Below are 25,097 nucleotides of genomic sequence, written 5' to 3' on the forward strand. Positions count from 1 at the left end.
AAAGTTAAACTTATGAAGGAAATTTTATATGTATTTTAACTTGGTATTCAGTTGGACTTATTGAAAGCTACTGGCTGATGAGTTGACTAATAATGATGATTTGTTATTATGACCTTTTGTTGAACAAGTGTCAAAATAAGTAGTTTTAATTATCAAAATATTATCAATTGTATAGTGAAATCTGGTTTTATGTTTTATGATATCTGGAGCAAGTTTGAATTATTATTTGAAAAGAATGATATATGTTAAGGTTGCTGTGTAAATTTTGAAATACTTCTATTCAGAAAATTCTTTTGTAAGCATTTAAAAAAGATTCTGCAACATTAATGTATTGATAATTAATTTAAGTGTTCTTTGCATAAACAAATAAAACACAATTTTACTTGCAAAATTAGTTATAAAAAATCATAATCTTGGTTCCAATCTTTTTGAAGTAAATTTTGCCTTATACCTTAGTTTTGAAAACAGGTTCTTTAAGACATCAGATGAGTATGGTACTCAGATAGTTTATGTTTAATTATGCAACATATTTTTAAGAGTATGGTATTAATAGTATTATTATGCCTGAGTAGTATTAATGTATATGTATGTAAGTAGTATTATGCCTGAGTAGTATTAATGTATATGAATAAATGTTTTACTTTGAACTCTAAAAGTACTTCTCTAAGATGTTGTGTACTAACCAGAAGCAGTGACTGTTCAACCTTTCTAGCAGCTTAAGTTATTATGTGTATCTTTGGGTGGAGGGGTTGATATGCTTGGTGACATTCAGAACTGATGTAACTAAATACAATTATAAAAACAAGGAATTTTTGTTTCACACCTGTGCTATAATTTCAAAACTAGTAAAATATCACATTGGTTTTCTTTTCCTTATATCTATTTGGGCCCACCAGCGGCTGAGCGTTAAAGACGCTGAACACTGGTAGTTCGTTCCGATGTTTGAATCCCGCGAACGGACTGGCTGCATGGACATTTTCATAGTTTTCCCCATGTGTAGCGTGTATACGAGCCAGTTTCCCTTAGAAAGTCCTCCACAAAGGCATCCCTCCCTTTAGGCAGAAAGCCCTTGCGTGCTTTGCCACAATTGAGTAATCCAATCTAATCCTTATATCTATTTGCTATTTCATAATCATTTTAACTTCTGAAATATTGTTCAGGAATTTGGAGTCTAGTTTCCTTTTCAAGCATAACTTGTCAAAGAAAATGTTTTCTTTCAGTGTATATATGGTCTTTTCCTAGAAAGCTCTTTGTACAATATTTGAATCTTAAAATGGTGTCACTGTTCTTGTAAGTTATAGAATTAAGTAGTGAGATTAGATCAGGGATGGGCAATCTTTTTCGGCCATGGGCCAAAAATCGAAAGAAAAAAGTTTGGCGGGCCAAGATAAGTTTTTCTAAAATTTTAAAAACAATATACAAGTATTACAAGTTAAATATGTTAATGAGATAAATGAAATTGCGATTTCATTTTTAAAAGTTCCTTATATTGAGGTTCGAAGTGAGATATACTGACTATAAGGAACGAGGCTAAATGCTCATTTGTCAGTCTACTTCTGAAATAATTCTTTCTAAGGTTTATAGTTGAAAACACTTGTTCACATATATAAGATGAAGCAAACATAGCACTGATTTAATGGGCATGAGATATTAAATTTGGTAAACTTACTTTCGATAATGATTTGTAAAACTGAAACTTTGGCTTATTTAGAAACAACTGCTTGAGATGATTGTTAGATTGCAAATCAATTAATTCAAGCTGCAAATATGATCTCAATGCTTCACAATTTACGTTGAAAGCCATGGTAAAAATATCCAGTTCTGTTTGAATGGCACTGAAAATCTGCATTCGAACTCAAAATGCAGTTTTTTTAAGCCATCTTCATAATTTTTAAGCTTCTCTTCATTTACTGAGGGTATTATATTTAACCTCGGGAAATGAGACAAGTCGTTCTTCGCTAGATGCCCAGCAAACAGATTAAGTTTTATTAATTTTAAAGTTAAGATAATTAAGATTAAGTTTTTCCCTAAGAGGTCTATATTCACCTTGTAGGGTTTATATTTATTTTAACTAACATTTATTTTAAGTTTAAGCTATCTTTCCTGTCAAGCCTTTACTTTCCCCTAGAATTGCCAATGCCAGAGTATGTAAATTGCAGTAGAACGCGCAGTATATTCAAATTTTAGCAGAAGTAAGTTGAGTTTAAATAGAAGGGAAACGAGATTGTATGTGTGCTTCTTGAATCGCGAACATGAAGGTTGCTAGGTAGAAATTTAAGAAACGTGCGTTTCGGCCTGTGTGCCTATCTCGGCAGTTTGCTGAATTTTTCAACTGCTTAATCAGTAAGCTCGCTGAATCTCAGCTGTATCTTAGAACGCAGTTAAGTTAGTTACGATTTCAGAGCCTCGCAGGTAGTGATCTCGTTATTTATTCATCCTATCATTAATTTTTAGTTTCACATTTCTGTTTTTGTTAAACCGCCAAGTCAGCGTAGTTTGTGAGTGTCAAGGGAACGCAGCTGTTATTTCTAAAGTGGAATAAAAAGGGCTTTAAAACCCTTCCTACGTGTTTGTGTAACTTTACAGTTCATAGCAGTCACTACCAAGTTGCTGACAAGTTGGGGCCATCAAAACACTACAACCTATATTGGATTCCCATATGTCTGCTCGAGAAAGAGATAACCTTGTTGCCACCAATCTGCAGCTATAACTTATAAAGAACTTCTGCTTTTAATACTTTACCAATTGAAAGCTGTCTGTGCTTGCAATTTCTGTCGATTTATGTTTTGTAGAACAAAAATAGAGTAAGTAAAAAAGATCATCAGTCCTTTGAAAAAAAAGGAAGAAAAAATATTTAAACAAAGTAGAAAAGGAGATAGATATATAATATATAAATATATACTTCTTTTAATTTGCCTCGGACTGGCAAATTAAAATTTTATCCGCAGGCCGGATAGAAACTTCCGACGGGCTGGAGTTGGCCCATCCCTGGATTAGATCTACAGCATTCTGCAAACACAAAATTCTTGAATTCTAGAATTTATACAAGGAGCACTGTAGTAAGAAGGTCATCCAGAGGATTGTTGTTACAAAGCACAGACCATTCTAAACATAGTTTTTTTTTTTATTAAAATTTATCTCAAAATTGTAACAGTGAATGTTATAATGAAAATTCGATCTTGGGTTAGTAAAAATTGCTTGTTTTGATGTATCTTGCAGATTTTAATTATTTAAATGTCACTTGAAAGCAATAAAAAACTTGAAATAAAGTGAAAGATTTCAAATATAGATATTTTCTCTTTCTTTGTACAGCTTCAGCAATGTGTATTTTTATCTGATTGTTAATAATTATTTTCTTATTATGTCATTCTTTGTAGGGAAGGTAGAACTGGAATGCCTTTGCAAACTCATGTCCAAGGCATTGGCGATATCTTGCTGCGAAAAGTTCAGATGACCGAGGTAGGTTTCATGCTTTGATTTTTTAATGTTGTATGTATACTCTGTAATTCTATTAAAACTGAGATATACAACATATCACATTGTAAATTCTGTAATGTAACTAAGCACTAAAAAAGGTAAAAAAGTAGTTGATAATTATTTTCCATCTAATAACAAATGCATACTAAATGTCTGTTTAATGATTTTAAAGAATGTAAAATGCAGTACCAATTTCCAATTTTTAAGATGGTTACATCAAGGCAATATTGTATTCTGTAGATGCATTCCATTCATAATTCAGAAATGTGATCATGAAAATCTTTCTGGATTGACAATATGTTATTAAATTTTTAATAAATGTGTATTATCATTATTTAGTCTCTAAAATGCTGCAGTTGCATATTACTAGGTTATTAAATCATAGTGGTAAATTGTTAAAAAAACTTTAATTAAATAAGTATTTATATGTGTGCATTCCCTTTATTAATTATTGATGATTAAAAATTGTTAAAATTCTTTCTGCAATGTGCAACTTTGAAAATGTATGTTCTTTTGAAGTTTTATACAGGTTACATTGAAAAGCTGCCTTTTATACTTGAACGACTTAATAGTGCATATTGTTCAAACACACATTTTGAGAGAATGTATTGTGATTTTGAAATGCAAAGAGTCTGTTATCTTCCTTTAACTTCATTTTTACTTCGTCCAGCACATCGACTCATGCATTATGCAGGTTTGCTTGAAAGTAAGAAATAATTTTATTTTATTATAGGTAATAATTATAATAACAACAGTTTTACTTTTAATTACAATTACTTTCATTACTTTTCATTACAGCAATTTAATTATATAAATATTTTGATATGTATGATAGTAAATGGAGCTGCCCGACTGGTTGATTGTCTTGTGCTTTCGAATTGATCATGAGCTCCCATCTGTTACATATATTAAATATTATTGTGGCTGATTTTATTAAAAATATAGAGAAAGAAATTCAGTTAGAATAACATTAGGAGACATGTTATTCTGGATGTCATCATTAATATGATAGGTACAGTTAGAAGTGGGCAGGACATCAAAAATTCACCATTAGTCATACGGGTATAGTCCCACCACACTAACTGTGCTATTCCACTCAAATTTTGATGGAGAACATTTAAGGGACAGGGAAGAGAGCACTTTCAGCTCATTGTATATTTTGTTTGTCCTTTTGCCGTAGGGACACTGTGCATAGAATTCAAATACAAGCCTATTGGTAATAGCAGTCAACCTTGCTAACAACTATATTGGTGGGCGGCTTCATTAGTGTGATAATGGGTCAAATGAAAAGCATCCATTGAGGATCACTGAGTTTAAAATTAAAACACAATAAGAAAATTATCTCATATATCATTATCCCAGACCCAAATATGAAAAAAAGTTTTAAATGGAAGGTTATAAATTCCTGAATTACAGATATAAAAATAAATAATAAAAAATCTATTTATAAAAGTATTGTAAAATATAAATACCTATGAACTATCTATGGAATTAAATCTGTGGTGTATTTTCACAATATTTAAAGCATTTTGTTAAATCTTCCCATTCATTTCTTTTAGATAATGCCCATATGTTTTTCTTTTGGGGGGGGTATAATTTCATTCTGTTTTTTAATAATGTTTAATTTTGCCTCTCAATTTTTAGCTATTTCTCTCTCTTCTGTATTTTTATGTGTTCCAGTTTTTAACAATTATTTTGCTATTATTTTTGTAGTTAATTTTACTATGTCCCTTTTACTTGTTTGAGCAGGTTAATGAAATTTAGGTGTAAAATTTTTTATGTTTGAATACTTGTGAATTTTGTAAATTTTTGGTAAAAGGAATTCTTTATTTTGAAGCTTAGTCACGAGCATAGGAAAAAAAAATAAACTATGGCATTATCACAATGATTAGATTTGTAGTTACATTTTTTAATTATTAAGCCTAAATATTTCTCAATATGCAATTTATTTGCAGCTGTTTTGAAAAGGGCAATATTGGATGACATCTTCAGGTGATATACTCCAAATAGAAAATCAGTATCTATGGGATTCTGAGTTAAAGCAGAAAGTGATGATTTAAAAATTATCTTTTATTTTTTATTAAGTTAAGCAGTATTCCTAAAAATAAAGGTACTTTTGGATTATCCCCTTAACCCTCCTGAAAAGTCGACAGTCATTGGCAGGCAATGTTTTGCCAGCCTAATGCCTGAAAAAATGACAACCATTTTAGAAAGTGGTGACTTGCTCAAAATTGCTAAAACAGCAACTAATTAACAAAATGAAAAAATGCAACAAATTAAAAATGTGCAAAACAAAATTTTAAAAAACTTAGAATTCATAATTCAGCTGATCATTGCAATCACTTAAGAACATTTTATATATTACTTTCAAGCAACACAGTTATTATAATCATGTGACATCAGAGATAAACAAAAGATTGGTTAATGCACCATTTTGTTAATAATAAAATATACTTCATAACAAAAATATTCATACCAGAAACCAAAAATCCTGATAACTCGGAAGTTGATAATGTCTTGCAATTCTGGCATTGGCATACAATTTTGATTGTCTAACAAATACAAATTCATGGATTGAAAACTTCTGCACTCTCTAATATTAGGCAAAATGCCGTATTTCAAAAGAAATGCAATACTTTCTTTTTCATTAGCAGGCAAACTTCAGCCTACAGTTTTGATTCCATACAAGGAAAAGAAAAGCATGCACTAATCAAAACAACCTTGAACTATAAACATGACCATCAAAACCGTGAACTATAAACATGACCAATTTCAAAAGCCAAATTCCACACTGTCATGCTCATGTAACTGTACCTGGATTGACACATAAGTACATTTTTGTTCTTGGTTATGTATTTTAATGACCTAGTGCATTGCCTGTTGATTCTTCTGAGGGTTGGGCACATAATCTGAAAGTACCAAAATAAATAATAAAACAGTAGCAATATCTGTTCTGCCATCAAGAGTCTGCCATTAATTAGCCTGCCAAAAAGAAGCATGATTTGATGTCTCCCCCCCCTTTTTTAAGAATTCTTCAGAAGATTTTTAATTTTAAACATATAAAGGATTTAATCACTCAAATTGAAAGTTTACAGCATTCAGTAAATGGAAAAGCAAGTATATTAGGCAGTTATATAGCAGAAAGTAGAGCTCGTAGAAGTGATACCTATCTATGAAAGAAAAAGAGAAGTTATGTCACCAAAACAACATTCCTTGTTTTTAAATTATATGTACATATAATTTAGGGTATTCCACTCATAGGAAATTTCATTAATTGTTTTATTGTGTAATGCTTTCAAAGTGATAATTTTTCAAAGCAAAGGAAGTCGCAAAAACACCGCATTTAATATAAGATTGTGTCATATACTGGTAAGTTTTACGAACATAGAAATTTGGCACATGTACAAATTTTCTGTTAAGAGGATTTAACAAATGTGATTTCACCGAAATATTATTTAGACATATTTTTGGATTAGAAAATGGGAATAATAACAAAGATCTGTTAGTACATTGACTCTGAGAAAGTTAATTTCTTATAAGAGGTTTCTTTAGTTATTAGGAAATGGAAAAGGTTTTCTTCTCAAAGAAGTGATAATTACCATCAGGGTTACTCTGTTTATCATTTTTAACAGACTTCAGTTCAACATTAACCTGTTCAGGACCAGCGTCGCGTATACGTGAAGAGCTCCAATCCATCTGTACAGCCCAGCATTGTGTATACATGACATGAAAACGGAACAATTTGTTTGAATTTTTGATTTTATTTGAATATTGAACATTTAGCCAGTAGATGATGCTAAATGGTAACAGTTTTCACATCGATTAAGTCATGTGGCATTTGACTTTCATCTATGAGCATTAGTTTCTGTTCTGTGCTTCTGGTTTTGATAGATTTATTCGTTTAAACAAACTGGGAATCGCAGATCTTTAAATTGAAGGGACACCGGCGTGTTTGTTTATTTCATTAGGAATTTTGTTTTGTTTTGTATTTGTTTTTATTTTTTGCATTTTTCATTATTAGAATGTGGGAAAATGCATCCAGCTCAATGTTTTCTTTTTCCTTTTTTTCTTTTCTCATTTTTTTTAGGAGAATGGGGGAAAACGCATTTAGCTGACTATAGCGGGTGTAACATTGCCGAACTTCTGTGATGCAAAAACTCAGAACAGTTGTCCATTTTTATATTTATTTTAAAACTTAACATATGCTTTCTTGGTTAATTAAAAAGTAACTTTACGGTATTCTTACAGAAGGGGAAGATATTAGCTTTCCCGATGCATGATGCATCTTACTTGCTTATGCTCTGCGAAAAAAGCCGCCATTGTCCTGTGTGCTGATTCTGATTTTGAATTATTCTGCACAAACCTACGGATAATTGTTGCTTAATTTTCTTTTACATGTCATATTTCTAATTTTGGTTTTTGTGTATAGTACTTGTTTTCATGCTTATAGTTATAATTTTAATATTTTGCGTGTTTCATTTATTTTTATTAATGTGATATTCTTTATATTAATACATTAATAATTGATATATTACGTACGTAACTTCTAAAATCGAGGTCATTATATTAAAATGCTGATTTTATATGAATTTTTTTGTAAAAGTAGACTTAACTGCTGGAAATGCGTAGGCTGGGGGCAGCGTTCCATTTCAGAGGTTTCGGTCCCGTAGCTGCGCTTTGTTCTTCGCACGCTGGTCCTCAAGAGATTAAATGATTTAACCTTGACTTATAGAGTGAAAATAAACATGTGTTAAGCAATGATTTGTTAAGTAAGAGCTAATAAAAATTTTAAAGATGGAAAACACAAGCATTTTTAAAGCATTGCGAAAGTACATTCTGACATGAACTGATTTCAACCAAAAGTGAACTCAGAATTGAAGACAACAATAACACGCCGAATAAATACTAATTCAGAAGTCAAACAACAAAAATCAGCGTTAATTTACAAAACTTTCACAGGACTAGTTTCGATGGTTTTACCGAACCATCATCTTCAGCTGCAAAACCGCAAATGAACAAGATAGGAAATAATGTTTAGATAAGATAAGAAAGCCTGGACAAGAATAAGCAAGTGGCGCCATCTGTTGGCGAAACCAGAACTAAAACATAATTTCTCTAAAAGCCGAAGGCAAATTTGGATTGGAATTAGGATCGTTAACTAGAACAGAAAGATTTTTATGAATGTGAAATGCCTCTAGAAAATCCAGTTCTCCAATGGAAGATGTTTTTTGAATAATTTTGGCAGCAGAAAAATTGAAAGTGTGATTTTCGGACCAACAATGTTGAGCAACAGAAGACTTCTGTGTTTCCTTTTTTCTAACATATGCCTCATGTTCTTTGACGCGAAATTTTAAGGCTCTCTTAGTTTGGCCAATGTAAATTAAACCGCACTGGCAAGGAATCCTATAAATACCCCAGGAATTCATATCCGGAATGGGGTCCTTGAGTATAGAAGTTGGAATTTTATTGATGGGAGAGTAAACAACCCGAAAGTTAAATTTCTGCAAAATATGTGCAACTTTATAGCTAATTGATGGAAAGAAGGGAATGACAACAGAATTTTTATAATCTCCTAAAATAAGAGTGTGGCTTTTAGTGTGTTGAGATGAGAATTTTTTAACTATCCTTCACCTTCGGACTTATCCAAAATAAAAACTGCGATCAAATCTTCGCAAATCATTTCAAGCAACTTAAAACATTCGCTTATCCCATCTGTTGCGAATTGTGCCAGATTATATGCTCTTCCCAAAATTCATAAAAGTGGTATTCCTTTCCGCCCTATTGTATCAAATTTAGGTACTGCCTCGTATCCATTAGCTAAATATTTAGTTTCTAGATTTTCCACTCTATTAGACAATAACATTTACACCATAAAAAATTCAATAGAGTTTGTAAAAAAGGTTAAAAACATTTCTCCTCGTAATTTACTCATGGTTTCTTTTGATGTAAAATCATTATTCACCAATGTCCCAGTGGAGGGTGCATTAAGATGTCTAGAAACCAGACTTCGCGAATTTCATTTCTCTTGCATCGAAATTGATGAGCTAATTTCTCTCACCCAACTCTGTTTGAAACAAACACATTTTGTTTTCCAAAATAAATATTACAAGCAAACTGAGGGATTAGCCATGGGAAGCCCCCTCAGTCCCATCCTGGCTGATATCTACATGCATTATTATGAATCAAAATTGTTTGAAACTTTAAACTTCCCGGCATGGTTCCGCTACGTAGACGATACTTTTACCCTGTTTGAAGGTAATAAAGATGATTTAAATAGAGTTCTTTCAACAATGAATTCTATTGATCCTGCTATTCAGTTCACTTTTGAACTTGAGACTTGCAATTCTCTTCCGTTTCTCGACATTCTGGTCACACGTAACACATCCAACTTCAGTACTACAGTTTACCGTAAACCTTCATCGGTTTGCCTTCCACCACACTTTAAATCATGTCATCCGACTAAACAAAAGTTAGCTTCATTTTATTCCTATGTTTTCCGTGCTCTTCAAGTTTGCTCCTCCAAACTAGCCCTTGATGAAGAACTAAATTATTTAAAAGCAATAGCTATTGACAGGGGCTTTTCACCCAACATTATTAATCAAGCAGTTAAAAAATTCTCATCTCAACACACTAAAAGCCACACTCTTATTTTAGGAGATTATAAAAATTCTGTTGTCATTCCCTTCTTTCCATCAATTAGCTATAAAGTTGCACATATTTTGCAGAAATTTAACTTTCGGGTTGTTTACTCTCCCATCAATAAAATTCCAACTTCTATACTCAAGGACCCCATTCCGGATATGAATTCCTGGGGTATTTATAGGATTCCTTGCCAGTGCGGTTTAATTTACATTGGCCAAACTAAGAGAGCCTTAAAATTTCGCGTCAAAGAACATGAGGCATATGTTAGAAAAAAGGAAACACAGAAGTCTTCTGTTGCTCAACATTGTTGGTCCGAAAATCACACTTTCAATTTTTCTGCTGCCAAAATTATTCAAAAAACATCTTCCATTGGAGAACTGGATTTTCTAGAGGCATTTCACATTCATAAAAATCTTTCTGTTCTAGTTAACGATCCTAATTCCAATCCAAATTTGCCTTCGGCTTTTAGAGAAATTATGTTTTAGTTCTGGTTTCGCCAACAGATGGCGCCACTTGCTTATTCTTGTCCAGGCTTTCTTATCTTATCTAAACATTATTTCCTATCTTGTTCATTTGCGGTTTTGCAGCTGAAGATGATGGTTCGGTAAAACCATCGAAACTAGTCCTGTGAAAGTTTTGTAAATTAACGCTGATTTTTGTTGTTTGACTTCTGAATCAGAATTGAAGCTGTCAGCAAAGATTTTTAAAACTGTTTTAAGATTCAAAGTATAGTCATCTCCTTCCCACAGACATTTTTAAAATAAACTTGATAGGAAGGCGAATTTATCTTAAATTACAGTATTTGGTGCAAATTGTACAGATCCTAGTTTTGGAAATAAAATTAAAAATGAGTTTGAAGTCAAAAGCTTGTGTTTGAAACACATAAAAGAAGGGTGCCATAGAATGTAGCTGAGAAAATATTACTTATTTAGCACAATTCACACTTTCCAGTTTAAATACGTTTTAATTGAAAGAAAGAAATTCTTTGAACTAGTTATTTGCTACATCATCATAACACAGTGAAGGGTAGAGAAATAAAATCTGGACAATGTAAATAATATGCTGCATTTTTTTGCATCATGTCTCTAGTTTTCTCTCAGGCCCACTAGTGGCCAAATACATAAAGAATGCTTATGTTGCCAATCTCAGGTTTAAATCCTAGCAAAGAGGCTGCCAGTATATTTTCATGGTTCTTCCAATGGATAATGTGAATGCAAGCCATTTTCCTTAAAAAAATATCTCCAGGAAGACATCAATTTCTTTAGTTGGATAGCACTAATGAACTCTGCCATATCCATATCCAGTCCTCCTCCTTTTCCCTAAAAGATTTTAATGAAGGCAAATAATGTATTTGTGCTTTATGAACCCTCTGTATTGTTGTTAAAATAAATATTATTGTTTTATATCTCTAGTTTATTACTTCATACTTTTCTTTTGTACTAATAGATCACAATGTCACTCATATGAAAAAAGAATCTCATGCAGGATACTGTTGGCCAGCTCTGATATACAGTAAACAAATAATACACAAATTTAAATGCTTTCATTATATTAGCTTTTTTAGTATTGTTATGAAAGCCAGAAGTAAAAAAAAGAAACGTATGATTTTTCCTTGTAATTTGGAAAGTTCAAAATATATATTTTATTTCAAACTAATTCTTTTCCCAAATATAATGTGGCAAACACAACTCTGTATAAGCTGAACAGTGAAAAGTTAGTTTACTGCAGAACAGTGGGGAAGTAATATCACAAACCAAAAGTGTAAAACAAAAAAAAGGGGGGAAGAAGGAAAGCTTGGTTGGATAACAACATTTATATCAAATGTGTCATAGTATTTGGGCTGTATTCATTATTGAAAGTAATTAATTTGTTTGTATTCCAGATTGTGTAAATATGGTCTTGTAAAAAGGGCTCTGTTTTTTGTATGGAAACTATTAAGTCAATAATATTGTTCTAGCTTTCCCGTAAATATCGTTCTTAAGTGGCATTTGTTGTTTAGTTTTTTGTTAGTGATGTTTATTCTTCCATTATTCAAAATGTAATCTTTTTGTTTTAAATATTGATTTAACTTAAGGAACCAAATAAACTTATTTTCCAGATTAAACTGGTTTAAAATACAGAGATATTATTAATAGTAATTTTTGTTTATTCTCAAATGGATTATACACCTTTGTTTTTTAAACTGTCCTTGGATTAACTGTGATTTTTGACATCATCCCTTATATTATCCTGCTAAATCAAAATTTAACTGTAATACTGAATTGCATTTTGTTGCAAACAGTGTAGGATAAACTGTTAGTGATAGAGCTATTGAATTAAAGAGATGATCATAAGTTCCACAAATTTGCTATGCTGCCTTTCTCATACATCTGCTAGAAGTGAATACATACTTATGTATATGTGGAAGGGAGCTACATCCTCCTTCAAAAGTATTTTAAATATAAAATGAAAGTTTCTGGAAATATTTGCTACAGAAAGATATTTTTTCAGAAATTATAATAATTCTACAGCATTTGCTTTGCGCTGCTACACCTAAAATTATTCGCAAAGTTAACGCATCGGCTGCGCATCTGGGGCAGTTAACGCATCAGCTGAGCAAGGCGTATATATACGCCCGTGGCAGTTAAGGGGTTAAAAGTCCTTAATTTTGGCCAAAATCAACAGAAGGTCCTTAATTTTAATCATCTGAAATTTCTGTCTGTTTTTATGACTGCCATTTTGAGTGTGAATTATCATTTTAAAGGAATATTTTTGGCGATTCACTGGCATATATGTTCATACTTTGTTTCTATTTCTGATATAAATGATGGGATACTCGAGTTTCTAAGCAAGAAGTGAAACATAAGCATTTGGAAATTTATATTTTCTAATAAAGAGCTGTTAAACAAGTTTTCGCTTTTGGGGATGTGAATTCTTTTATTAAACGGTTCTAAATTTGGCGACTTGTCAACATTTTGGCGATTTTAAGATCAGTTTCTATAGAAAATTTTTAATTCTGAGATCTGAAAATTTGTCGACGATTTTTTTTAAAACATCATAACATATTGAAATTATATTTAAAAATAACATTAAAATAAAACGTTTTTATTTTTTGCTGTCATATTATAAAGTTTCATTTTGGCAACTTATTATACAATATTTTGAGTCTGAAAAATACACAAGTTATAATGCTATAGAGCATAATCTACGAAACATCTCTTAGCAAAAGCAAAATTAGCTATGTAATTAATTAAAAATGTCTTCTTTTTAATTTTTTCATAGTAAGCGTTCTTCCCATGTAATTGTCTCAGAATATTCAAAATTCTCAGAAAACGCATCAGTTTTCTCTATAAAATTAATTTTACACTTTTTCCCTCCTCTCTCTCTCTCTCTTTTTTTTTTTTTTTTAAATATATTTCTGGCTTTTTGCTGTTACAGAATTGGCTAAACTTCTAGACTGATCAAGTATGTGACAAAATGAGATAAAAAAAATCAGCATAAAGCTAACTATTAGTAAAACGTAAATGTCACTTATTATCTTTCAAATATGCGCAACTATTATAAGTGTAAAATATTTAATGCTACTTGATAAATTGCATAAAGTTTATTTTATTCTCAAAGTTATTAATAATTATGTTAATTAATTCATGTTTAGTAATAATGCATACTACCTAGGGATCTATTTTATTTTTAGGATGGTATTACAAAAGTGAAATTCAGGCATAGAATAATATTTTTAATTGAATATATTCAGTTCCCATTTGCTCTTAGGTCCTTAATTTTTTTCCATTAATGATCCTTAAAAAGTTCTTAAAAGTACTTAATTTCCGTGTGCAAAAATGTGTACGAACCCTGAATAAAATGTAGATATACAAATTCTATGTTTAAATTGTATTTTCAAAAATTTAAAAATAACTGTAAACTTTGTTAGCTGTAAGGCTGCATAGTATCTGTAGCTCTAAAGATCCAGACTGCTAACGTATTTCAATTCTGTTAATATATCCTTTATTATACCTATCTGCATGTAATGTACAGTTCTGAGATTTTTTATGTAATTAAATAAATGGATATTTTGACTGAAAGAATTAAAATAATTGAAATAAAAGTTGATACTCACTCAGTTACAGCATATTCTGTTTTATTATAGTGAATAAATTATTTTGGAGTGTTGTTTCCTAGTAAGCACAAATCTGATAATGCTGTTTGGCACTTGTAAGACATTTACATTTCTGACATCTATATTGATTTATAAACATTAGCATAAAGAATAAATAACATTGCTTCTAGCATAATGTGAAAGCTACTGAAGCTGTATTAATTATAAGAGATTCATAATATTATTCTTTAATCTTAAGATATTGAAACTCAAGAAAATTGTTTAATTATTAAGCATTGCAAATTTAATGATGTGATGTATATATTCATGTTAATTGCAAATCATCAATGCAGCATATTAAAATACATTTGTTGCAAATAAAGGGTGTATTTAATTATTGCATGCTGTTTAAAATGTTTAACAAAATTTTTAAGAAAAAGTCATTGCTGGATTGCATTACGGAATAGAAATCATGCTGTGTATGCTGTGTCATAAAGCAAGCTTGTACATTTTATAAAACTTTAGTGATCCAGTTCAGGGATATATAGATTTTATGTTTTTGTATTACAGAAGAAAAAAACTTTTGCACTGATACTTGCAAGATTTTAATTAGGAGGGAATGAATCTTTGTTTAATAATTTTAGGTAAGACAGATGTCAAGTAGGATTTGGTTGACACAAGAAAATAAAAGTATTAGCATATGAAGCCGTTAATGCTGTTCCAAGGAGAAATACATATGATCATATAATGTGCACACGTTTTACTTAAAAATTTCGCAGCAGCTTTCCAGGTGCAGACATTATATGAGTCATTCAGTTCCAGAGTTTGAAAACTTGTACTTATTTTAAAAGCTATTTTAAATTACTATTATTATTTTTATTTTACTTACTTTCCTTTAAAAGCTTATGGTAATACTTGAAGAACAAATGAAAAAAGAAAAGATGTAATAAATAAATAGAAGTATTAGAAATTAAATAATTTACAGAACAAATTCAGAATTCTTAAGTATGTGCCTGTATAGGTTTGCATACTACCCTTCTCCAAATAACATGAAGTGCATGCATTCAGCAGCAGTATTTTAACAAGTGTTATTAATGTGCTTTCTGAAATAGATTTTACTGTTTATAGCATCACAAAATCACACTTACCCTCTGGTTACTATATGTAGAGTAGCAAATCTTGTTTATTGATCAACTTATCTTCTAACATCGCTGTCTTTTTTCACTGCATTAGGATTATGTTAATTTTATTAACAGTTAAATTTTGAGTTAAAGTTCCTTTCCTATCATTTCTTAACTTCAACATACACTTCCAGCCAAAACGTAGTTTTAGAATCACGTCTGAATACACAATGAGGAAGAGTGGTATTTAACCTCGAAGTTCTTCGGTCTTACAGAGGAGATACCAGGTATTCTGGCTGCACGCGTTCACCTTTTTAGGCTACTCTCTCGTAAGCTATTATTACGCTTGGCCGTACTTCAGGCCCTTGATAGCTTTGCAGTCAATTAGCATTAAGAGGCCAACTCAGTTAGAATCTTGATACCTTTGACTATATCTCTTTATATTAGTTTTAGTTTATTTCTTAACTTCTTAAGTTCAAGCCCAAGTGTCAACTTTTATTGTACACTCCAAGACAGAGTTCTGTTAAATCCTATTTAAATAATAAAGGGTTATTTAACCTTCTATCTTGTTGTTTCCTGTCACACGAACTCAAGCGATTCTTCACTTCCAACAGTAACTTGGAAATTACAAAGTGAGGAACTCTACAACTGTCATGAATGGAAAGATTTTTTCCACTGGAAGTCATCTTCAGTTTTATCCATTACATTTGAGAAGCATGTTACTTAAAAATATTTTTTGTAATGTCCTGGGACTTACTACTTCATGCTGTATTAGTACATATTATGCATACCTTAACATGAGCCAGTTTTCCCTAAAAAGCCCACAACAAAGGCATTCCACCCAAGCAGACAGCTGTTGTGTGCTTTGTCACAATGTTGTTTAAATGTACCTTTTTGCAGTTGTGTTTTTTTAAAGCATAGCTAGTAAAAATGTCTTTAGATGCTGCTGATGTAGTCAGAAGCTGCATATCAGTAGTCCGAAGCAAACCTTTAATGCATAGATTTTAATCAGTCCACAAGGTCATTCATTGTCCTCCCGCCTTTTGTCCTGCACTTTCATGATAATATCATTTTCTATATCTGCACAGAGGTAATCTTGTATTGTCAGCCATGAATGCTTACATCACAGATGTCTTTTTTCCTACACTGAGAGGGAGCAAGGACGGATGTTATTCTCTACTAAATTACAATACAATTATTAAATATTGAAATATACTAGGGTGTGGCTCACATTACAGATTTGTAAAATCAAGTAATCATTTGCTTTAGATTAGGAAGTAGCAAACCATTGTAAATTCAGATTTCTTTGTAATCAGCTGGCAGTTCCTAGGCTAATCATTCTTCGTCAACAGAAACAGAAGTCTTTGCACTTGCCATAATTTGGGCTAAAGCCATTTTTCTTTTAGCCATGGCTTACACCTTACATTTCATGTGTCATTGCCTAGTCCTGATTTTGCATTTCCCAAGGTATGCAATCAGTTTTTAGTCTACATTAGAGGTTGACACTTTTTCCTATAAAATTGCAACTTGTCCTACTTGGGGCACTAAGTGTTTCACATTGAACACACCACTTGTGCACAGTTTTCTCAGCTATGAATTTCATCGCAGTTGCATGGTTTTTATTCTTTTGTGCAAATTCTATGACTTTCAGCTTAAATTATTGAGTATTTTAATATTTTTGCTATGTAATTGAGATTTCATTTGACAGAAGTAGCTAATCTAGAGAACTGCACTTCTCAGATTCTGTTATGGGATTAATTTGGGGGTATTTTGTAATTATATGTATATATCTAGTACATGATATTTTATGTTGTAGGATTGATCAAGCATTATGGAGAAAGTCACCTTGATGCCAAAAACTGCAAAAGTAAGAACAATCTGATTTTCAGTAATATTCTGTTTTTTCCATAAATTCAGGAACAAAATAGTAGTTTGAGAAGCCTTTTTGTTCATATATAATGTGTGTATATATACAATCAGGGTGTACTGAGTGTGTATATATAGAGGGTTATTCACGATCATGTGTATACATGTCTGGCAGGGATAGCTTACTTAAAGGTGAATCAGGATTAGATAGTAATGGAATTCTAATGCAATAGAAGGCATTGTTGGGGAACCAGTAAAATGTCCCTGCTGGAAAACTGTCATTTGACAACCACTTGCAGAGGTAGTAGGATGGAAGGTTTCACAAATATGGAGATAGCAGATATATATGGCTACTGACTATAATGGGTAACCTGATGTGTACCTATATTGTCAGCATTACCCAATGATACATATTCTGAACCACCAGACAGCTGTATCAAAGATGAGATATGCCATGAACTGAGAATGCATGACAAGGTTCCTGAAACTAAAGAGGATGCTTTGTCCTGCAGACGACACTCCAAATGACTAGACATGAGCAATAGCTACTTTCTTCTGTTTTCCGCAAACTACCATCTGGAAGATTTTGAACTTCAACCAGTTGCATCCATATCATGAGCAGTACATACAGTGTACCAGAAGGCAGGGCTTCCAGGCCAGTCATGCGCCTTAACCCTTTGATGGACGGTGGGACGCCCATCTTTTTTCTATCAATTTTTATCTCCCAGATGAAAGCTGCAAGAAAAGCTGCAAAATTCCATTTAAAATACATGCAATTACACCTTTTAGTTCTCTAAATATATAACAAATGGCAGCACTTGTATTCATTCATGGAATAATGTAAAATAAAAATTCATGGAAATAATGTAAAAAAAAAAAAAATGAAGCAGTTTTTTTTTTTTTTTTATTTATTTCTAATGCAATTTAAATCGGCTGAACAACAACTTTTAGTGTTAGAATGAATATTTTTATGTGAAAGTTTCCTTTTCTAGAAAACAATTATTATTTGAATTCATATATATTAATTAAGAATGGTTGAAATTAAAAGGTGGGGCCAAATATGTCCCACCACACATGTAGGAATTGCTGCTACTAGATGGCAGCACCGTTAAAATATTTTTATATTCAAGTATCATGTTCGTTTTATATGTTGATAATGCAAATTTATATTTTTTAATAAATTGCAATAATGTTCAAACCTGAAACACATTTAGTATTTTTTCCGAAAGAAATGAAAATATAACTCTGTAACATGAAATGTCATTGAATACTGAATGGACATGTGACTGTGATTCATCATAGAAAAATATCCTAAGCAGAGGAAAGAGATATGAAATGTAAATGTACATGACGGCCTTCTAAATATCTTCCTTTTCAAACCTGTAGCAAATAAAGTACTGGAGTGAAAATCTTCTCTGTTTCAAATCTATTATGAAATCATTAAAAAATATTTAAAAAGTCATACAGAGAGCAATTTTTTTTAAATTATGTAATTTTTTTAAAAAATATTTTTTATTTTGTGAATATGATCAGTATTTTCTAGATAATTATTCAAAAACGTTTTTTATATCTTGCATTTTCATTTGGTTGCTAAAACTAGCATTTTAGATGAGAATGTTAGGAGAATTTACAATGAGGCAAAGATGCCATTTAACTGCTCAAGATGCATGTTGGGACAAGCAGTATCCCACCATGTCATGAATTACCTTAAATGTTTAACTTTTTTTTTTTTTTTTTTTGCATGAAATAACATTGTATTAGGGGCTAATTATCTATGTGTAAAGTTATTTTTTCAAAGAAAAAAATTTTATGCACCAAACCTCAAAGGGTTAACATGGTTATATCGATTCAATCCCTGGAGGCTATCCAAGGAGGTGCCACCCCCCTCAGTCAACACAGAGGGACTTACTGCAGCCTGATGATTACTCCCAGAAGGTTGCTTTTGCTCAATAGTGGATTGAACATAATGGTTCCTATCATTGGTCTATGGAATTGCCAGCCCTGTCCTTCCTGAACTTTTTTCTGGAGTCACATAAAAAGTCTGGTTTACGTTATACCTGTCAACAGTGAGGATGATCTCATCACATATATATCTGCATAGCTGCCACAGCTGTCCAAGAGATGCTTGGAATATTTGAAAACATCCATGATTCCATGTTGCACTAATGTCACGTTTGTGTTGCAACTGGAGACCTAAACTTCAAACACCTGCTATATTTTCTCTTAACATCACATCTGTGTCATTTTGATGAATACAATTAATGTTCTTCATTTCTGTGGTGCTCTCATTTTTAATTTTCTCTGTACACATGATGACAGATTAGAATTCCAACCCTGCATTGCTGTTTGATTCTGATTCATATTTGGGTAACCTACCACTCCTGAAAATTTATATGAGTGGTAGTGAATAACTCTGTATATATATAGTACAGATCTAGATAGATTTATAAATAGATAGCTGCACATTTATGTATGTTATTAATTTAAAAGTGTAAATAATTAAAAAAAGTGTCCTTTATACAGGTGCTGGCACCTTTATGTCCACTTGTGACATAAAGGTGCCAGCACCTGAATAAAGGACATCACCCTCTGGTTTACTATATGTACAGTAGCAAATGTTGTTTATTGATCAACTTATCTCCTAACATCATGTTGGTGTTGCTTTCTTTTAGCATGTAGGTTTCTTAAATGCTTTATTATTTAAAATAGCATACTCAAACCATACTTGCATAGCTATGCTCTTGCTTAAGAGTAATTTTAGAAAGGTTGCTTTGATTAAAATAAATTTGATATTCACAAGGGTGCAGTCACCTTTATATCAAAGCTTCCTTGTGAATATCTCTGTGGCAGCAAATTGGAGTCAATTCGTATACAGAAGCCAGCACCTTTATGATGGCTTACTATTATACATCAACTTTGTTATTTTCAAAATATTGCTGCATGCGTACGGGTTCATAATGGATTGAATACACAAGTCAATAAAAAGTTAATAAAATTTATTCTTGCCGCAAGAAATAAAACAAAATGCTGAAATTTCCTCAGAGATATTCACACAACATCACAATATCTCACAGTAGTTATATTTTGAACTACTAAAACGTTAACTAGAACTCAATTCAAACTACAAAGAAAGCTAATCTGATCTCGCCACGAATTCTCTATAATCAACAATGGAAACTTAGTAAACAACTGAATTGAGATGTTTTAATATGGCTTTTATAAGCTTTTTAATCATGCAAGAGAACATTCTGGTAATTTTTATTTCTCGAATTTTATCTAAAACAAAACAATATGAGCTATCTATTAAATGTTAAATGTTCGTGCTCCTGTATTTTTACTTTTTCAATGTAGCTTTCTCTTAAAACTTGTCGTGCACAACATTGCATAGGGTAATGAAACAACTTAATTACAATTCTACTAAAAATAGCAAACTAAATACAAAAACTGTAACACTGCCCCCTTCCCAGGGACTGCACATCCTGGGCAGTACAACCCCTGGACAGGAAGCCAAACTTACAACTAAGGCATTAATGCAACAATAAACATTACATTACAATAACAAACAACATAAATAATAATTGCAATAAGTAATTTAAAACAAATCAAATACTAAATACAAATCAAGTCAAAATTAGAAACAAAAAGGACCATGGTCGTTTACTATTTATAATTATATACACTACATACTATGTCCATAGTAAGGGGGCTAGCCTGTTGTAATGAACAACTTTAGGCTTAGAGTTAAATGACTTACGGATTCGAACCACAACATCATTCAGCCTGTGTAGGACTGTATAGACCATCCCAAGGTGACTGTAGTTTAGGACAGAGTCCTTTCCATTGAGTCGGATTCCACAACCACACCTTGTCTCCTTCGTTGACTTGATGTTCAGTAGCTCTTGTGTCATATCTAGTCTTCATCTTCTCTGTCACCAAGCTGACTCGCTCTCATGCCAAATTGTGCATCACTTCGAACCAGGCCAGGAGATCTTTGATGAATTCCTCAGGTGATGAAACCTTACTGGAGGGTGACCAAACATGAGAACACAAGGCAGACGAAGGTCCCGACCAATGAGCTTCTGGGATGGAGAATAGCCAGTAGTCTCGCATTTCTCTTCGGCCCTAGTATTCCCTATTTCGTATACACTACTTTGGCAGCTTTCTGAGCTGGGTCTTTCAGACAAGGCGTCAGCATTTCCAGGTGAGGATCCCATCTGACGATGGATATTTATGTCATCTGATGCTGAAAGCAGTTTGTTGTTTTCGAAAGCTAAGGAAAAGTTATATTTCCTTAAAAAGTCCAATCCAATTATTCAAGGATCTGTAATCTCTGCCACGTCCGTATGATGGTAGGCAGCACTTCCAAACATGATATTCACATTTAACTTCCCAGCTATGTCGATTTCTTCACCAGATGCAGTCTGGAGGGTAACACAGGATGGCGTCCAAATGAGTTTATTTTTAATTGTTGAGCTGAATCTTTCTGAATGATGGTAACATTAGCTCCTGTATCAATGATCATATTGCAAGGAACTCCGTTGATATGCCCATTAATGGACAGTCCGTTACTGTTGCCACTCACTGTAGAAATCTTGAGTGCTTTAAAACAGGGTTTTTTATTATCTGGCAACCTCTGCTTTTCGATATTGTCATTAATTTGTTTCCTGCGTCGTTGCTGAGAAATGATCTTATTTTCCATGCCCTGGGGTGTTCTGGAGTTCCTTCGTATGTGGCCTTCAGCTCCGCGGTACCAGCATTTTGGTTCTTTGTCACTCTTTTTCTGTCTCATGGCATTTGATTATCTGTTTAAATCATCTGTCTTATTTTCCGTGCTCTGTGGTATTCTACAGTTCCTTCTTATGTTGCTTTCAACACCGCAGTTCTGCACTTTAGAATTGGTTTCTTTTTATTCCTGTTCCATTTCAAGGCACTGATTGGTCTTGCCAAATCATCTGTTTTATTTTTTGTGCCCTGGGGTGTTCTGCAATGCCATCGTATGTGGCCTTCAGTACCACATTTCGAACACTTTACAGCCAGTTTGTTCTCTCTCTTACTCGACATCAAAGCATTGACTGGTCTTGTCAAATCATCTGTTTTATTTTCTGAGCCCTGGGGTGTTCTGCGATGCTGTCTTATGTGGCCTTCAGTACCACATTTCCAACACTTTAGAGCCAGTTTGTTATCACTCCTACTCTGTATTAAAGCATTGTCTTGTCTGGGCAAATCATCTACACAAGCTATAAATTAATCCACTGGCTTGTGAACTTGCACAGCTCTGACCGGGTGGCAAGTTTGTACAAGTTGCTTGATGATCTACCTCAAATTTCATAGCTTACAATTGATCACTTTTTACTTCCTTCACATCTGCCATTCTCAGAACCTTCTGTATTTTGGTGTCCTGGATGCCATCGATTAAGTATTTCAGGGACAGGATTTCCCTTGTTTCTATCGGGCACTTCAAAAAGGCAAGGTAAGATAGCCTTTCAACATCCGTGGGGAGCTCCTGGAGTGTTTCAGTGGCCTTCTGTTGACGGGATTTTAATTGAAGCCTGCTGTGGTCTTTCAAACATTTCTCTCCAAAGCGCAGCTCCAATGCACTGGACAGAGCTTTGAAATCTAGCCTTGGTTTTCGGGAAGAGTCTGAAGGATATCTGCTAAGTTTGCTCTCAAAGAAGTGTTGAGATGACAGGCTTTAGCTCGGGAATCCCATCCATTCGCTTCCGCCACTATAGAAAATTGTGTCTTATACACTTGCTAGGAGGTCTTCCCATCATATGTGGATAGCTTCAAAGAGGAGTGAGTAGACATGGCTAGAAATTTAGAGAGGGGTGAGTAGACATGGCTAGAAATTTAAAGTCCTCAGAATTGCTTCCTGCTGTCACTATGTACTTCTTTAAGGTGTGAACTTCTTTGGCGACAGCAGCAGAAACCTTGTCAGCAATTTGTTGTTGAACGACAGATACTCTTTCTTCAATTTTTTCAGCCGTGTCAATTCTGTCTTCAATAGCTTCAAATTTTTTTTTTTTTTTTGTATTATGCAGGTGATTTCTCTTTTCCTTTCCTCTAGACTCACTTTCATTTCATCTTTAACACTTTCCATCTTTTCTTGCATATCTTACGTTTCTTCATCAAATGAAAATTGGCGAGCTTTCACCTCCACCTTAACCCATTAACCGCCAAAACTACAAGGAATGTTTCTTTTCTCATGAAAATAATAACAAATATTTAATTAAGCATTTATAATGTAAATTTACATTGAAAATTAAAAAAAAATGCTCTTACCTGGGAAAAAAGCGAGTGTTGCGTTCGTGCAACGTCAGCGGAATAAGACTATAGATGTTGAGTGAGTAGGATTGTACTCGTGTGATGTTTCTTTTGAGTGGAGCGCAGGATTACGTTTAAGCTGTATAATGTTTTATAAATCTACAAATCACTTTACTTGTAATTAATTTAATATTAAAATATACATTGTATTTCTTTTACAAATACAGATTATTTCATTTGAAAGATTCAAGCATGAAAAGCTTGATTACAATCATGATGTAAAGCTACATTACATACTTTGCATCTATAAACAGTCTGGCTATGGTACTCTTTACAACAAAGTCTTTTGCTATCAACGGACTTTACCATAAAATGTCTACCATCTCCATGCAGTGGTTTTTGAATGCTGAATTTACTAGGTCTTCCTGTTGCTGATCTATTTCTGGCTAATTCTACACTCTCAATAGGAGTTTGCAAAAGGAATAATGCATTCTTGCGTCTGAAATCTAAAAGAGACTTTATATTTCCAGTAGTAAAAAGTGGTGATATTTAGTAAGTTTAGATACGGTCTCACCTCATAATTTATCAGTATTGTCAATTTGACTATTGTCAAATGCAAATTCTGCTTAATATTCCTGTACTGCAAACATGATATCAATTCTTGTACAAAAGGAACAGAAATGTCCTTATCAAAAGACCAATACATTTTTTCTTGGGGTAAAGAATGATATCTTGTAAGCAATAATTTTCCAATAAATCTTCTCCTATAGGCTTCAGATGCAATAAATTCTACTTTTTTTTTTTTTTTTTTCTGAGCATATATATTTGTCTGTTCAACGAGAAGAGAGTAAATGTCTAAACCAAAAAGAAAATCAAAAATCTGTGCACTAGTTTTACCTTGTGTTTTGTCTTTTATAATTTCTCTTCTATCTCTTTCTTCATGTCTTCCTGAGACATAACTAACAGTTCCTTTTTTATCCACTTCAAGATTTCAGTCTTCTGCTTTTTAAACTTTTTAGTATGACTATAAATGCATTTAGAAGGCTGAAACTTACTTCTTACGTGAATTCAACTTCCGCAGCAGTAACATTTGGTAAAATATCATTATCATTATTTAAAACATTGCCATTCCTTTCTTCTTCGTCACTAGTCTCTGCAATTTCTGGGGGAACATCAACATTATCAGTTTCATTCTGGTCATTATTAACATTATCATCATCTGTTTTTTCATCAAAAAGTCTTTGAAGGGCTTATTCTAATGCAAGATACCTCGTTCTAGGCATTTTTAAACAACCAGAACATGAACCAGAACATCGAAAGGAATGAGTGGAAAAGGAGATTGACTACCCGTTTCCTGCTGACGTTGCGTCAACGCAACACTTGTGTTTCCTTCCTTCCCAACACAATAAACATCTGACTGATGTAATGTTCTGATAAAGGGTGACCTTGAGTAAAAATAGATCACTCATAAAGACGGCGATTCTTTCGTTAAATATATTCAGCAAAAAAACCCGGTCGAAAATTTTGCTTAAATTTTGCTTAAAATATGAGATTAATTATTATAAACAAAATGATTGTTGAAGGCAAATATTTTTTTACGGAAATAATCTTCATACTATTCCCTACACAAAATCATCTGCTGGTATAAATTA

General features: G+C 32.6%; 1 protein-coding gene across 3 annotated transcripts in view; it reads left to right on the top strand.

Moving 5' to 3' along the window:
* The window catches only part of Cdep (Chondrocyte-derived ezrin-like domain containing protein), a 295,887-nt gene that overhangs the window by 181,017 nt on the left and 89,773 nt on the right, over positions 1–25,097 (top strand). For all 3 annotated transcript variants that reach the window (XM_085807133.1, XM_085807131.1, XM_085807132.1), the window contains 3 exons: positions 3,378–3,459; positions 3,997–4,183; positions 17,132–17,182. In XM_085807133.1, the coding sequence (XP_085663259.1) occupies positions 3,378–3,459; positions 3,997–4,183; positions 17,132–17,182 (320 nt within the window). The remainder of the gene's footprint in view (positions 1–3,377; positions 3,460–3,996; positions 4,184–17,131; positions 17,183–25,097) is intronic.

Source organism: Stegodyphus dumicola, chromosome X1, assembly GCF_044657685.1.
Source record: "Stegodyphus dumicola isolate Sdum_Otavi_A_Nest chromosome X1, ASM4465768v1".
Lineage (NCBI taxonomy): Eukaryota > Metazoa > Arthropoda > Arachnida > Araneae > Eresidae > Stegodyphus > Stegodyphus dumicola.